Source organism: Chamaea fasciata, unplaced genomic scaffold (genome assembly GCF_029207755.1).
Source record: "Chamaea fasciata isolate MVZ Bird 193981 ecotype frontalis unplaced genomic scaffold, bChaFas1.0.hap1 SCAF_1, whole genome shotgun sequence".
In the NCBI taxonomy this organism is placed as follows: Eukaryota; Metazoa; Chordata; class Aves; order Passeriformes; family Sylviidae; genus Chamaea; species Chamaea fasciata.
In genome coordinates, this window is record NW_027094086.1 from 13,639,959 (window position 1) to 13,657,229 (window position 17,271).

The following is a 17,271-nucleotide window of genomic DNA, read 5'->3' on the forward strand; positions in this document are numbered from 1 at the left end:
AGAGAACAAGAGGAGATTTGACTGATAAAGACAGGCCTGAAAGGCTGTCTCAGATCTGCTGTCTGCAGTCCATGTGGAACTCTGTAATGGACAGAGGGGGCCTTTCACAGCCTGGGTTTGGAAGTCTGGCATTCTCCCCAGCCTCTGATTTAACAATTTCATCTTAAGTCTGACCTGAGATGAATGTCAAAAGCATCAGGGATCAGACAGAGTAGACTGTTGCTTTGCAAGAGAGAGGCAGCACTCTTGGAATGCTCTTGATATTGTATTATTGCTGTTATTTATTTGCATAGTTACACATCGATCCTGCTGCTTTTACCTATTGGTAAAGTATGAGCTGAATTAATAGATGGGTGAAACTCTGCTGGAGAGTACATACTCCAATAATTCGTTTTAAAAAATGATTACTTGATATATTTCTACTATGCATGTGTTGCATTTGTACCTAAATTGGCTTTTTGTTGTACATCATGAATTCCTGAATGTCTTGCAAGTAACTTGGGATGAAATAAGATGGGACTGTGCTCTACAAATCCTTTAAAATGGAGGAAGACACCTTAAAAAGCCATCTCTTAAAGCATATTTGGGCTTAATTTTACTTTTGAAATTTGTATTGGATCCTGAAAGATGTGTGAGGACGGACAATTCAAACAGCAAAATTCTGCTTCAGTAATACTTTCATGTTTTCTGAAGGTGAAAGGTAAAATGTGTTCTTTGCAAAAGTCATTTTTATGCTAAAATATATGTGGAAATTACTGTTAGTGAGGCAAGAAGAGAAAGTGGAAGAAGGACGGGTGCTGTCAATTTGTGCCAGTCTTCTCTAGGCTTGTTCTATTAAATGCTTTTATCCGAGGTAATGGATTTAGAGGTGCGATGATGGCAAGAGGCACGGCTGACTGAATCTGAACGTGTTTTCACCTTTTGAGCCAAAAGTCATGATAAGAATCAGCAGTGGTACTGAGAATAATGGATCTGGAACTTTGAGATGAACCAAAAAAAATCTGAAACCTGGAATTAGGCTGTGATTAAGAGCAGTCTGACATACGTTTATTTTGATATTGTGATCTGTAACAGCTAACTCCAAATGGAAGCAAGAAACTCAGCTGAACACAACTTGGCAAGTGGCTGTGGTGTCTGAGTTTTATATGTTCTTCTGGCTACATCCAAGAGGTTGCAACAACTTAAGCTGGAAATTTTCAAAGCCCTAGCAGAAGGTTTCATATCTGAAACGTGGAGCAAGATTATGCTCTGGGCATGAGTCAGAAAATGAGAGGGAGGAGCTGACATCACCTTAGCTGGATTTGAGCTTTTGTTGGCTGAAAAAAGGTCTGAGAAAAAAGCACATCTCTCTAACAGCAAATTGTGTTGCTTAGGCCACCTACAGGAACTCCTTGCTGTGCTGTTCATTTCTTGGCATCCATGTCATGAGAGCTGTCAAGAAATACAGTGCTAAGAGATGTAAAGAAAACAGAGGTGTTGAGCTCTCACCTGCCCCAGGCCTCTTCCTTGGCATCCCCTCACAAGTGCATTGCCTCTCTCTGTTCCAGTCACAGACCCCTGCACTGTGCATGTAGACAGCCAATATCAAAAAAGGAACCAAAATCAAAACAAAGCAAATCAACCCTGGAGAAATGGCTTTTAAATTCTTTGTTTAGTGAAACATGGCTAAGCAAGTGGTCACCACCTCAAATTTACTGTATGGGTCCTTGTCTCTGCTGGGACGTTTGGGAGTCTGGTTGAAAACAAACTGACAGAAGTAGCATTGATGGTAAGAGATCCTGCAAGAACTAAAGCAAAACCTCAGGACATGCAAATAAACATCCATTTCTTGGTATTCCTAGACACTTACTTGCTGCTTGTGAGCTAAAAAATCTGATCTCATTACTCAGGTCCTGTTTACCCTTTGAAGGGATGGGAAGGGATACAGTGCCATTGATCTGCTTCCTTCATCTAGGCCACTTTTCTCTAGTATTTAATCTCATTATACAGCTAATTAAATATGCAAATACTTATAAGTAAATTATAATAGCTATTGGTGGGAAAATTCAGCTGAAGATAAGCCTCCAAATTTTCTGCTGTAACTCTTGATGCATTGGCTCACTGGCACGTGGTTAAAACAAAGCCATAAATCTCCCTGTGAGACACTGTGAGGAAGGAAACACACAGGAGTTTTTCAGCGCAGCAGTAACAAGCTGCTCCTTGCTGCTGCCAATCCAGCCCCACTGGTGTCTGAAATAATTAATGAATTCCTGGGTTTGTACCAAGGCTGGAAAGTGATAAAAAGAAACAATCAAGTTGCTTTTACCTTAATTCCTGTCACTGAGAAGTTCAAATACCCACAAAAGCCTTCAGATGTTTTCACTTGAGTTCAAGTCAAACATTGCAAAGTTTGTGGTTCCCACCCCCCACTTTTTGACCTGGAGTATGATATAACCAAACTGTTTCCATCTTTACCTTAAAAGTAGGTGTATAGCTAACATGCCAGCTTTTAAATACATTTAGGTACTGCTAAAAATCTGTCCGGGTCCAAAACCTGCCGTTGTTTTCAGGAAATCTGCACTAAAATATTTTCTTATATTTTTTGTACTGTAAAACGCAGACAAAAGGAGAAGGTCTGTAGAGATATGCAGCCAGAAGGATAGACGGAGCTGTGTCTTTCTTTTCCCTAATTCGTGTATGACTACAATCAGTTAATACAGGACTTCTGAATGTTGTGGTCCTGTCCTCCTCCCACTGCTCTTCTGGGGATTCCTGAGAATCAGCCCAGAGGCTCAGCTGGATCTGGTGAGTCAATTTGCTAAACAGCCAGAAAGCAGATCCAACCAAAATCAGGGGGGAAAAAAAGTATTTTTTGCCTTTTGAAGAACTAAATTAAATCCCCTGGGAACCAAGTGGGAGCCATAGATGGTACAAGAAGGGAGCAGTGGTGCCAGCTGGGGGCTGCCAGCTCCCAGACCTGCAGGGCTCCAGGTGAGATCCTGCTCTTGGGCACTGGGAAGGAACAAACCCCACGGGAGTTGAAGCGCTTGGTGTCAAGCACTCAGCAGCACTCAGCAAAAGGCAATTCCATCGTGTACAGGACACAGGCACAGAGCTGCAGGCTGGAGGCAGCCATGACGCAGTGGATTTTGTGAGCAGATTTGGAGGCGGAAGCCAGCATGTTTGGCCACTACAAGTAGGAGGCTGTTCCCTGTGTGCAGTGTGGGGACACAGCCCTATGAATGGAGGCATTAATTGGGAGCGCGGCTGCAGCACCGGTGCAGGAAAGCTGCTTGGTGCTTGCTTGTGTCCCTTCCCTTCCATCAAAGCTCGAGCACTTCATGGAATAAAGGCATATGGGACCAATAAAGCAGATTTAAGGAGATGGAGTCCAGGTGGCAAAAGCGTATAATGGGAAGTGACTTATGGGAAAATGTTGTATTCAAAACTCCTCTGTTGGTTTAGGTGACCCTGTAAATCCAGGCCCTGCTTTTAGTCAATGGGACTACTCATGAGAGCTAAATTACTTATGTTGCAGGATTGAACCTACTGAAAGGAAGACTTTTCAAGGAGGTCCAAATAAATGTTCTAACTCATGCTTACAGTGTTCTTAGTTTTTAGCTTGAGCCCAGTTGTGAACACAGACAATTAATTTGCTGTAATTTGTATATTTGGTTGGCATGTGTTTACAGAGGGGAGATCTGGATTTATTTAAAGAACTACTTTGCCCCTGGTTTCTGTATCCTTCCCTTAATCTCTCTCCACAAAAGAAGCTCAAACAAAACCCCTATACCCTCCTTCCCCCCCACTTAATGGAAAACTTGAAAGCAAACCCTGCACAGTGTACCTTTCATATGCACATAGGTACCTTGCAGTGAAGTGAGAAACGGCAGAAGAGCTCTGCAATAACCATGACTGAGTGTGCAAGGAAAAAACCAAGCCTTTGGTAGAATACTGCTTCATTAGATCTTAATAGCATAAAAAGTCCCCTAAAAATAAATCCTCAACATGATTCTCAAATGAAAGAGAATCTTTCCACGTTGAAAGCAAATGTTCAAAAGCTCTGTGCTTTGTTGTATTAATGCCCATAATTTATTCTTCTTAGAAACTATCCCTCACAGGCTGTCATAGCACTCAGTGTGGTATATCATAATAAAAACAACTTAGACAGCAAAAACGTTAGAACAAAAAAAAACCCAAAAAACTCTGAAAGCTTTAGTGAATAAAGACTTGCAGGGGGGTCTGGAAAAAGGACACAAACGTTGTGAGAAATCAGAGACAGAAGTATAAATTGTAAGCAGAAATATAAACTAAGCTTTGTGAACAAACAAGTCCTTTTAGAATTCTCAAGTAGTTGTGTGTAAAATTGATTTGTGCAGCCCAAGAACCTTCACTGCACAGTCATTCCTCTCTGCAGCATGCAAAGCTAAACAAGCCAGTTCACTCTTGGGGCTTTTTTCCCCCAATCAAGTACATTCAGTGCAGGAGCAGCTGTCACTGTGATTGATACCTGTTCAATCTAGCATTTGTAAGGCCCTAATCCATGTTGCAGTTGGGCTTGTAGCTTCCTCTCACAATGGATTTTCACACAACAAGGACGAGCTGTTAACCACTTGAAATAGCTTTTACACCCCAATTGGAGATGATAGGAAATAAGAATTTTTTTTTTTTTTCTAAAGCATTTATCCAATTTCCCCTGCCCCAAAAAGACTGAGATATTTATGTTCTCTGGAGATTCAACTTTCTTTTCAGCAAGATGAAAATCCAAGCACAATAGTAATAGTGGCCAACCTACTGATCTTGAATTACAAACACTGCATCAACAACCCAGGTCATGTCACAGCTTGGTCCAACAGCTTCTTGCTGGAACAGTAGATGGTGGGTGGTTGAAATTTCTGACTGTGCTCCAAAGGCTCGTCTTGGTGTATCACCTGCAAATCCATGCATATTTTCAACCCCTGCCCTGTAGTGGGATGCTTGGAAGTCACCAGTCCTTCCTCTGTAAGCCTTGTCTGGAGTTTCTTTACTTCTCTGTTCTCTAGGGTATGTTGGCTGTATTTGTGGCTATGTTGGCTACTGTCATCTATGGATTGGTGTTAACATCTGGGAGTGTGTAATCATCATACTATTTTTTATTTAACCTTCATAACCCTCATTCCTAGTGCAGCATCTCTTGTCAGGCCTTTATAGTCAGGTTTCAACACTGGATTTTCTGTACCAGGTAAGAGCAGCCTTGAAATTTATTTGTGTTCCCTTCTGTAGGGATTTTATTAACTTGGTCCCTAGTTACAATTTGTGAGTTACTGTTTAACTTAAGGAATTTGTACATCTTGTTCAGGAGGTAAAATTTGACTTCACTTGAACATATTGTACAAGACTAGGAACTTCAAAATTAGGTGGAGCTGTAACTGTGTTAGATTAAAGAGATGTTGTTTGGGTAAGGCATAAGGAATTGTCTTTGATACGAGAAAAACAGTAGAAGAGAAGGACTGAAGGTGTAGAGAGCAATGTCTTAGTGATAAGGCAGGTAAATAAGGAATCATGGTGTCAGCCCCCAAGCCACAGAGCAGGATCTTGGCTCTATGCTCTGTTCTTCCCTGTGGCTCTTTGCTGGCCTTATCCAGGGCTTGGAGTGCCCTGCATGATGGCCAAAGTGATAAAGCTGTGAGCTATCTCAGCTAGTTCTAGCTCTCTCAGAGGAAAAGTGCAGCCCATGCAGAGTCTTTTCATGTTGGTCAGGGAGAACTAAGCCTTGGTTTACGATCTTTATGATTCTTCACATATCCAAACTTCATCTCCCCCCACACATTTACCCCTGGCTACAGTTTATGGCCATTTTTTTCCATCCCAAACTCCGCATGGCAGACACCCTCACAGAAGTGGATCCTGCTGGTGCAGGTTTGTAAAACTGTGATATTTTATAACTACTCGTAGCCTGGTATAGTGTGGTTAACAGAGCCCAGGAAAAGAAGATTAATGTTTTTACTGATGATTTTTAGAAGCTCTGGGTCTGATGACTTTTCAGAGACAAGATATGTTTTTGCTTTAACTGAGGATAAAGGATAGTGTAACATCCCCACTGGTGGGCAAAGTCTAGTGGAAATAAAAAACATTTAATGGCAGGAAAATCATTGTTTAACAGAAGTGGTAAACCTTTGGAGTTTGATCAAAGCTGTTATGTAGCTGTAATACTGTCATTGAAGGGTTAAGAACAAGACAATATGCCAAGGCAAAGTCAGAGATACAAGACCATATAACCCATTCAGATTGCAGACGGAGTAACCCCAGCCATGCCTAGAAGGTAACCGGACAAAGTATGTTTTTTCCATTAGCTCAGCTCGTGCAATTATGCTGGTACAGAATTGCCTATTTCTGCACAGTTCTGGCCACAGAAGCCATTTCTTCATGCTCAGACCTGTTTGCTGGAGGTGAAACTGAGCTGCGTCATTGGAGCTGCAGAGAAACTCCTAATGAAACAAAACTGCATGAGGTTGTGCTTTGCAGGGGGTGGATGGCTGGATTAGGCAGTACACTAAGTAGTCCCCCAGGATATTTTTCAACTGCAATGCAAGCTCAGTGATCAAATATGGAACAGATTAACAGGAGGAGGGGTTGTATATTTCTTGTAAGTCACAGTCTTCTTTTATTCATGACTATCTGCAGTGCAATTTTTTTTGAAGCACTGGTTTTTATGGTTGATTTTAGTGCTGTAATACCCATGGCATATCAAGCTGCCAGTGTTATTTTCTGATGAATTTATTTGCATCAATACTGTTTAAAATGAGTCCAGTAAGTGCAGGGATTAAAAGGAGTTATGTTTAAAAGGTCGATATTTCTAGCAGTCTGGGATATCTGTAAACACAGCTTTTAAAAATAGGATCTTAATGTTAGCTCCAGCAATCCATATACAGTTTCTCAATGTGTGGCCTGATTTAATCATATAGCTACTCCCTCTGATTGCATGAGATCAAGAGATGTTCAGATTTCTGATTCTGATGAGGAAAATAGCTGCTTTAAAGCTGACTTTGTACAATCTTTTCTCCTACGTGTTCAGAATATTGAAAAAAAATATTTTTTATCATTTTCATTAACCTGAGCTACACATGAAAGCATAAGCCTGTGCCCCTTACAGTGAGTACTCTCCACAGTGCATTTGTTGTAAAATCAAATTCCTGAATACTAATTTCCAACCCAATGTACCTGGAAAGTTACCACTTTTGTTTTCATTAGTTTGGATGTTTTGAATGATTAAAACAGGACCTTGGTGTCTGAAATTTCTTATGGGCAGCTACACCCGTGCAAGTGCAGCCCTGCCCTGATCTGAGCAATTTGTGCCTTGCTGCTGCCTAAAGCCAAGTCCAGAAAGCAGATCCAACATCTCTGATCACAGCTCACTGAGGCTATGCTGTAGGGAGAGGCTGTAGTGATAGGGTAAGGAGAAATGGCTTCAAACTGAAAGAGGGCAGATGCCGATTGGTATTAGGAAGGAAATTCCCACTGGACGAGTTTTAAAGTCCCTTCTGACCTAAACCGTTCTATGATTCTGTGAAAATGCAGTGATGGCCACAGCCTGTAAAGAGTGGTGGTGGCACTGCACGGGATCTTAAATAACTCTTTTATACGTACACACTTAAAAATTACATGGGTTTGGGTAGAAATCCATTCCCAAAGCCCTTCAGAACAGGCACTAGCTTCCACTTCCATCACTGTGTGCCCCTCTGCCCCAGATCACTGCCCCTGCTTGAACTGTGATAGTTAATTCTCAGGAAGCATCACCTAAAGCAATACCCACTGCTCCCCATGACACCTAGGGACAGCAGCATCTGTTTTGCTAAATAGCCTGAATGTGTTTATACAGAGTGAGAGTTGCCTAAGATTTATTTTAATTGAGTATGACTCCAAAGTGAGTAGCTTTATGACCAAGAATGCTGTGGTGCTAAACTGATGTAAAGACTGACCAAAGTATTTTTAGAGTGAGATGAATATATTGGGAAATGCTAAATCTTGCCAGTTCCTGCAAATCATGCTTCAAGTGAAACTAAGTAGGGAAACTTGTCCTTGTCTCCAAATACAGGTATAAATTAATACTGTAAATGTGGAAAAATCATTTAGTTTATAATGTAGACGTATCTTTATTCAGCAGAGCACTTGCAACAGTAAGCTTAAGCCCCTCTGCTGGAATATAGATTCTTTTTCACGGTGTAACAAGTAATTAAAATGATAAGCTAAAATCAAAGAAAAAAAGAGGAAAATTATATTTAAGTGAGATGAGGCTAAAAGGTTGTCAATGGCATGGCAGGCTGCACATTAGCTTCTAAGGGAAGTGAGATGCATCTTTTTTGACATGGAATTCAAACAAGTATTAGGGAGCCCAGTGTTGGAAACAGCCTGCTATGAAGTAGAGAGCTGTGCATTTGCTAGTTTGTTTCTCCTTCCCTGGTACTTTTTTGCTCCCTTTGCTCAGATATTTTGTGTTTAGATATTGCAGAAGATATGTATATTTTAATTTCTTTGCATTCATTATTTGTAGTATTCTAATTGAATTTGTATCTAAAATTCTTTGAAATTTTAATATTCCTCAAACACTTGAAATCTGTCTGCTTCTGTGTTCTCTGTGCATTATCAGGTGCTCTGTGCTGTCTTTCCAACAGCAGCCCTGTTTCATTTATGATACAGGACCTGCTACCTATGCAATAGCTCCTCAAAGCTTTGATTTTATCCTCCTTTTCAACGTTCCCTCCCTTGAAAGACTGATGTCGAAAGAAGGAGCTGTAGGGAATAGGGAGGATGGTTGGGGAGATTTCACAATGGGGTTTGGGGTTTTTTGGAGGGTGGGCTGGGATTTATTTCAGCACAAGAAATTTGCTTTCCCAGCATGCTCAACACCACACTTTTTATGGGAGAGATGCAAGGCTGTGTGTGCAACTGAGCTGAGGGAGTGGTGTGTGACAGACAGCCATGACCTCACTCCTGGATCTGGCTGGGAGTGTGAGTGCCTTTTAAAACTCTTTTCCTTTGAAATAAACCTGCAGTGTGACCCACGGTCAGTAAGGGGCCTCAAAGACACCCAGAGAAGATGATCCCCAGAGAGCTCAGCCATTAAGTGTGAGCAAGTTGCACATAGAGCTCAGCACACACAAAGGTCTCTTAAAGATTTATAACTTTACAAAATTTGTATGGCATTTGGTAACAATGAATGAATGTATTCATTTGACAAAGGCCATTCTTCCCCGGTCCCCAAAATCTCATCTGTTGCTCCAGGGTATGTAAGCCTGAGATCTGTTTATGGAAAGGACAGATAATTTTGGTTAACATTTGTATAGAAAAGAACACATTCTTTGTTTTAATCTCAAAAATGTTTGGTGTGTTTTGCTGAAAACTAAAAATAGATTCAAAACTCCCAAACCCTTTCAGCACAAAAATGCCAGTGCAAATGTAAGTTTGTCAGAGCAATAAACAGCAAAAATCAAGGTCATATAAAGGAACATTTGGCTATGTTGGGCTATGCTATTAACTTCCCCTGTAACCTAGTAAAGAATCACTCTGAGGGCCCATCACTTCACCTGCAGCATCCACTGCCATATCCCAAGGTAAAGGTGATAAATTCTATCTTCACCCACCCACCTCCAGCCCAGCTAGCATGACAGTTGGATTTCATGCACGCTGTGTAATGACAGCCACTATTTATACCCATTCAAGTAAGAAGCTGTCAAAACATTTAAAAATCACAGTTAAAATAAATTAATTCAGAATAAATTTACTTATAATAAACAAGTCACTCCAATCCATTAAAAACCCAAAGGCCCTGCTCCTGTTATCTGGATGCATAAATTCAAAATTATATTCACTCTAGCAAAGGTGGCCTGAGCTTGGAAGCGTCTGGAAGTGTCAGCCAGTGGAGGCTGGCCCAAGGCATGGGTTTGGAAATTGGGGTACTCTGGTTTTGTAGCTGAAGTCCTAAAAGCAGAAAAAGCACTCCAGATAGCAGATCCCGGTGAAGGACTTCAAAAAGTGAAGAAAATAATCTTATCCGTTACTGAATAGCTCTATTAAATGATGAAAAAAGCTCAGCACCACCTTGTTATCTGCACATGACCTCTCCTGAGGCATCTGTGACACAAAATAAAAAAGGAAAAATAAAAGGACAGATTAAGCAAGGCCCGAGAGTTCTGCATTTGAAAGCAGAGCTTCAGGATAGGAACCCCTTCCAAAGAGCCATTTCAGGCAAAGGTCACATGTATGCATATAAAATCATTCCTGAAAGCAGCGCCTTTGTCCCCCAGCTATCTCCCAATGGAGCCATTGTCCTGCCGGGGCAGCTGGCACCCTGACTTCAGCCGGGCTGCAGCGGGGCAGCCCCGATCCCCCCGGGACATTCCTGATCTCCCCGGGACACTCCCGATCTCCCCGGGACGTTCTCGATCTCCCCGAGCGCAGCTCCCACGCCGCGTTTCAGACATGGAGAAAAAAGACTCGCTGGTACGGTAGGAGCATCTGCACTCCCCTTCTGCCCTGCATGCTTTCCTGGCTCGCCAAAGCAGCCTTAAAGAAGTTTCATTACAAGCAAAGTCAGCTAATGAAAGTAGCATGAATGTGGTTTTGCAAAATGCAGCTCGGATTGGGATTTGAGAAGTAGGAAGTCCTTCCAAACTGCATTCAGGGGTGATGTTGGAAGTCCCCCGATTCATAAGAAATGAGAAAATATTATTTAATGCACAGAGAAGAAAATGTATTTTAGAAACCACAGTAGCTCTCGTGTAGTTTGTTTTGCCTTCTGAAGAGACCTCCTCTCTTAATCTTTTTAATATAAACTGCTTTTCATATATATTCTAACCTTATAGCAATATCAAAATTGGCCCCCAGCACAGACATGAGCAAAGTGTCTTGTGTTTTGTTTATATTTACCTCCTACAGTATTAATATTATGCAAGTACATAAATATGAGTTTAGAACTCCTACATCACTTGACTTTTGATTTATATTAAAATTTCCAGTGTCTGGAGCTTCACTGATAAAGTCCTGGGCTTAAAGGCAATCTGTCTCAACAAGGTTCCTGTTAAAGGTACCTCTTCCTAAGCCTTTTTCTCCAGGGGAAATACATGGATTTCTTTAATCAGGGTAGTGACACTTCAAGTATCTGTATTTTTTTCCATAACTTCCTATGCCACAACTGTAAAGTGCTGATTAGAGAGGCAAGTTCATAAGGAGCAAAGAAATGCTGCATGCCTTATGGTTCCCCTACTCAAAATGGACTCATGATGATTTTGATTATTCTGATTTTGAAGTATTAGTTTTGGGTCCTTCTTTCAAGTTTATTTTGCTTCTGATTTGCTCAGATTTTGACTGTGATTTTCTTCTAATTTCTGCTGATCTGTGCTTCCTGTCAGCATGTGTCAGTGAGTGCTTGTGCATGCTGTTCCTTATTGCCACCACATCTGTGATGGAAACTATGAGCTCTGCAAGTGGAATTGGGACCCTGACTTGTCTGATGAAAAACAAAAAAGGGAAATTGGGCATTTCAGGGGTGTTGAGGTTCTGCCTAAAGTTTACATGAGTGCTCCAGCCCTCCCCACTGGATGTATGGTAGGTTTGGGGAGGTGGACTGAGGGCTGGCAGAGAGCAGTGGCTGTGCCTGGTGGATAGGGAGAGATACTGGTGGTTTGCCTGTACCTGAAAGAAAGCAAAGGTGACTGTGCCCCTAAGACTGGTTGCCCACAGAGGACCTGCTGTACCTGTTCAGGGACAGATAGAGACTTTTTCAGATTAAGAGGTTCTCATGAAGTGCAAGGCTGGAGAAATGTTTCCTCCTAGGAGGCTGGCCTGTGTAAGATGTTCAAACAACAAAATAGTACTCTATTTGCATGGTAATATTTGTTCTACAAAATATTAGCTTATTTCAGAGGTTGTAATCTGAAGGTTAAACTATGAGTTTATTGTCACTGCAGCAAGAAAGTTTCCAATTATTCATCGAGGATGCCAGCTGAGTTTGAACGCCAGAGAGCTAAAGATACGTTAGCATCATTCTTGAAAGCTGGAGCTGTTCATAGCTGCGCCTGCATTGCAGCCTTTATCAAAGGATGCCAAATGAATCCTTTGACATTAGCTGAAGTGGAAGTGGAGGTAATGAATATTTGTGAGAGATGAATGAAGTGGTGCATGAGACTGCCCCTGGCAGCCCTGGGGCTAGCACCAGCTTGTCAGAATTCCCGAATTCCCGTGTGCTATCGGAAGCGTTTATTTCTGGCACTTCCCCAGATTAATGGACCACTTACAGAAGCACATCAAAACCTGATACTGCTGACACACCAGTAACACAAACTGGTTTTCAGGTGCTTACAAATCTGACAGTATCCTTGACTGTTTTTGAGCCTCCCAGCACAGGTCTCCCCATGCCACCCACACCAGCCCAGCTGGGATTCACCCTCCCCTGCGCTCATCACCGGGTGAGATGACAACTGTGTTTGTAGGGAGCCAGACCAAATGATCTCACAGGCTTTCTTTGTCTCAAAGCCCGTGAAACTGTGTGTGCTCCACACAGTTAGAATAGAAGAGAACAGGGTCACTGTCACTTTGGTACACAAAAAAAGACATAAATGTAGAAATAAATATGTATTGGCTCCATCACCACTGGAGAACTATTTTCCTATTGTGTACAGTTGTTTAAATTCCATGAGAAAGATTCATGGTAAATGGTCTGTTGTCCTAGAAGGCTTCATGTTTCAAAACACTGAAGTGACAAATTGCTTAGAAGTTGTAGTTGATAGTGCTGTATGTGAAAAATTGGATGAAAAGAGATTAAAAATACAAGATAATAGCAGGTATGCTCAGCTCCTGTCCTCTTGCCCTAAGCCGGACAGAACTTTTCTCCTATTGCAGATGGATTACATCCATGGCTGGGAAACTGTGTCCTCAGATACCTGCTCTTCTAATACAGTTCCTAGCCAAATGTTTTAATTTCTTTGTGGGGCTTCATGCCCTCCATCCATACTGTTTTTCTTGTGAAGTAACTCAGTAGTCTTGTCCAAAAGCTTTCTCCTTTGTTTATCTAACTTCAGCATTTCCTGTAGAGATTTTTACTCAAAAGCTGTGTTGGGTTGGCCTTGTCTGGCCTTGTCTGGCTGCCAGAGGCCCACTCTCTCATACTCCCTCCTCAACAGGGCAAGGGGAGAAAATAAGATGGAAAAGGTCATGGACTGAGATAAAGATAGGGACATCACTTACCCAGTTAGTGTCATGGGCAAAACAGACTCAACTTGGTAAAAATGAATTCAGTTTGTTGCCATTTAAAATAGATTTAGATGGTGGGAAGCAAATTAAAAAATTAAATCAGCACCTTTCTTTTTCCCATTTTTTTTCCCTTTTTGCCAGTTCTTCATTCCTGGTCCCTCCACCTCTCCCCACCATCCCAGGCAGCACTGGGAGAATGACCAGTCCATACGAGCCCCTCTCTTCTGCTCCTTCCTGCTCACACACCTCCCTGCCCTGCTGTGGGGCCTTTCCATGAGCCAGGGTCATTCAGGACAAACTTGCTTCTCTAAGGTATTTTCTGAGAGCTGCAGGGGCATCTCCGCTCTGGTGCCTGGAGCACCTCCTCCCCTTATTCCTCGGTGACCTTGGTGTCTGCAGGGCTGCTTCTCTTACTTTCCCCCTCACTCATCACTACCTGGACGGCGCTTTTTTCCCTTTTCTGTTTTGTTCTGAGGCACTGCCATCTTGGCCTCATGAGGGGCTCGTGAGCGCCTCAGCTGTATCTGGTCCACGGTAGTCCTGGCCTTTCCATATAATGCACTACTGCACATGGTTCTGGATTCTCACCCTCTCTTCTTCTGTTTCCATGTATTTTTCCGGCTAGGTAAAAATTTTAACCTGAAAGCCTTCTAGTTTTGAAGACCTCTCTGGCTTTGCTGTCACTTAGCTCTTCACCAGTTTTTTCTTCCTTTTTCATTTTGAAGAAGTTCTTGGAAACCCATCCTTGTCCATGACCTAATTTCTTTCTCCTATGTCATCTGATGTAGAAACCTGCAGAAACACCACTGGTGGGACACGGGCAGAGTTGTTCCTGCCATTCTTCTCCTGAAGCCCACCCTCCTGCAGCACCTGCCTCCCGTTCCTATCACTGAAACGTCACATTTTATTCTTTTCACAGATTTCTGTTCTCTGCTGCTTGCTGGTAATGGCATGTTCAGCTGAGGTCCTGCCTCATACCTGTGGTGCTCAAAGAACTTGGGATATATGGATTGACCTGGGTAATAGTGCTTTGTTCGTGCAGGCTTCTTGATCTATGCCAAATTTCAAGCTTCTGGGTCTATATTGGCACATGTGGCAGTGGAGATGACTGCTGGGACATGGCAGGATGAGCTGCTGAAGCTGCCAGGCTACACATCCACTTAGCCAGCACTAGCCCACTAGTTTCCAGACACATCCATCCCTTCTGTTTACACACAAACCATCCCCCCAAGTCATTCTTTTGCCAGAAGTGGGTAATTCGCAAGGCAAAATGTGTTAACCTGAAGAAAGGATGATTGTACTGCTCTGTTTGTGTGATAGCAAAAGCTCTCAGAGGCAGCAAAGGCAGGACTTCTGAAACAGGCTCCATAGAGGAGGAAACTCCGGGTTTTGTGGAGAGCCCTGTGCAAACCTGGGACAGGATTGGAACAACTCCCTCAGCTAACAAAGCAGAGGGGAAGAATACAGCCCAGAGACACCTCATCCCATATCCTGAATTTTCAATTACTTGACTTCAGCAACTGGGCTCTGCAGAATTGCCCCAGACTGACTAATTTAAGTGCTAGTCCTTGAGGCAGGAGATTTTGGTGCTGCAGGATGCACCAGCACTCATGACAAATAGCAGTAAAAAGGGCAAAGACATTGAAGTGAATTCCAAGGTAGGAGATACTACCCACAGGACATTTGTGGATTTGAATATATTGCTGTGTATTTCACCCTGCTGAAAAATATTTTAAGTAGTACTAGCTGTATGTCCCTGGTGCTGCTGATGAATGTGACAGCTTGAAAAGCTTTTCTGGCCAGGAAAATGTGACAGGAGAATGGAGGAATGGGACAAGGGTTATTGGAGCTGGGACAGGCTGCTGGTGAGGAACCTGTGTTGTGGCAGCAGCAAAGGGGGACCAGCCCTGCACCAAATTCAAGGCTGGAGCTACTAAGGGGGACAGGAAAACTCTGATTGCAACTGCAAGGACTGTAACACATCAGTGCCCCTCCAGCTGCAGCAGCCCATGGTTTGGAGTGCCCAGATTGGCCTCAGGTGTGAGTGGGATGGTGGGAACTGGCACTCAGTATCAGGACCAGCAAAGGATGGTCAGTGCAATACTTAAAGACTTCACAGGCTGTATAAAGAGGAAATATGGCTTGGTTCAGCCATCTCTGGAGAAAGATGAGTATGAGTTTGTGGCTGCAATCTGGTACCTGCACCAGCTGACACTAGAAGAGAGGTACAGCTTCCTCAGTCATTTCAGGCATTCCTCAAAGGCTCTTTGCACACCAAAAATGAATTTTGGCTGGGACAATCATAAACATCCAGTGGATGAAAATACGGTCATTAGGAGGGTAAGAGAAAACGTCCTGATGAAACAATATTTTGTAAATAATTAAGTTGCCATCACCTGTAAATGCCTGTTTTTATTTCTTTCCATGCTGAGGATGAGCAGCTAAAGTGGCAGTGAAGATAACAGGCAAATCCCAGAAAAGGTCCTCCCTCCAGCTTGGACAGAGGGAATGCTGTAAGATGGGGTGAATTTCCCTTGAAGCTGATGACCCTTCATCCAAGAGGAATGTAAGAAGCCCTTAAGTGCCTTTTGGATATCCAGAAAAAAAAGGATTCCTTTCCTTGCTCAGGGGAACAGCATTTCTTTGTATATTCCTTGTAAATGACATGATTGTGCTAGAGAATCTAAGTCCTTGCTTACAGGAAACAACCTGAAGGGTCCCAGTCTCAGCTGGCTGCCAAGTCCAAAAGCACTGACTCGGGTCATTTGTGCTGGACTACATAAATTCAGTGCACCTAAAGACGCTCCACTTTTTTGACATTCCCTAACATATAACTTATGCAGAGGAGTACTACTGAAAGAGCATTAGCAATAGGGCAGAGATCACAGGGAGGTTTTGCCCCTTCCAAATCCCACAACCGCAGGAACAAGAAGGAGATTCCCTTTTGGAGTCTCCAAGGCTCTGTTCTAAAATATTTTGTCTCTTTCAACCCTCAACACTAAGATGTCTTTTTCTGCCCTCCCATTGCTCTGCCAAGCCAGCCCAGCATTCCCCACAGACAGCAGGAGATGACTGTGACAGTCATGGGATATAGGGTACCCTTTATCTACTGTGCTGTCCTGGCAGTTGATGTTGGCAGCATCGAGCCTGGTTTGTGTATTGAATCCGCCACTTATCCAAAAGTTTCCCTTGCCTCTCCCCTGTGCCTTCTGTTCTGCAGTCTGACTGTGCTTCCACCTGCCCTTATACAATAGGGTTTGAAGTTTGGCTCATTTGTTTTATTCATAATGCATCAGAGTAGGAAGCAACAAAGGTTTACCTAGTGGTTTGTTGTTGTTGTTGTTGTTGTTGTTGTTGTTGTTTTTTAATTCAGTACCTTCCAAAACCATGCTGGAATTAAGCAGATGCTTCAGCAGACTTAGACTCACAGCAAATAGAGGTATGAACATGAGGTTATAGTCCCACACCTATTTTCACACCAGCTTTCATGGCTTAAGCTACCACAGAGGAAGATTGTGCAACTGCTCTGTCTTGGTGCAAAGGGAGCACAGGGCTGAGGGTGCTCCTCCTCTGATGACTTCATCTGTCACCTGAACATATTGCTGCTCCTTGCCTCCATCCATCCTGGCTTCTTTGCCCAAAGTGTGTTGGCTTTTTTTGTTTTAAAGGTGATTTAATCACAGTGCTCCTCCTCTCCCAAAAGACTGAAATGTTGAGCTGGGACCACTGGCACTGGACGCCCTCCCTGCAGCTGGCAAAGGAGATGTCCCTGCTCTCTTAATGAAAGCAACAGTTTACTCAAGTCTTTTTTACATAGGTTGGACCACATGTTGCCATCAAAGTTGTTTGGTTTCAGTGTCTTGGAGAAGGGTTAGCCACGCACAGTGAAAAGATAATAAATTAAATAGTCCTGCAGGCTCTCTGTGGATGCCCAGGAACATCTGTCTCTGCCATGGAAATCTTCAACAAGTATAATTTTAAACTGGTTTCAGTCTTGTCTGCTGTGAAAAGGACATTTACTAGGGTGGGGAGCCTTCTCTGAAGCCTGAGCAAAAGCAGAGCTAC

General features: G+C 42.8%; 1 protein-coding gene across 1 annotated transcript in view; it reads left to right on the forward strand.

Moving 5' to 3' along the window:
- The first annotated feature begins 10,214 nt into the window (after window positions 1–10,214).
- ENPP2 (ectonucleotide pyrophosphatase/phosphodiesterase 2) overlaps window positions 10,215–17,271 on the forward strand; it is a 71,780-nt gene continuing 64,723 nt past the window's right edge. Inside the window, 3 exon segments of the mRNA XM_066176907.1 lie at window positions 10,215–10,289; window positions 10,291–10,401; window positions 10,404–10,463. Coding sequence (XP_066033004.1) covers window positions 10,215–10,289; window positions 10,291–10,401; window positions 10,404–10,463 — 246 coding nt within the window.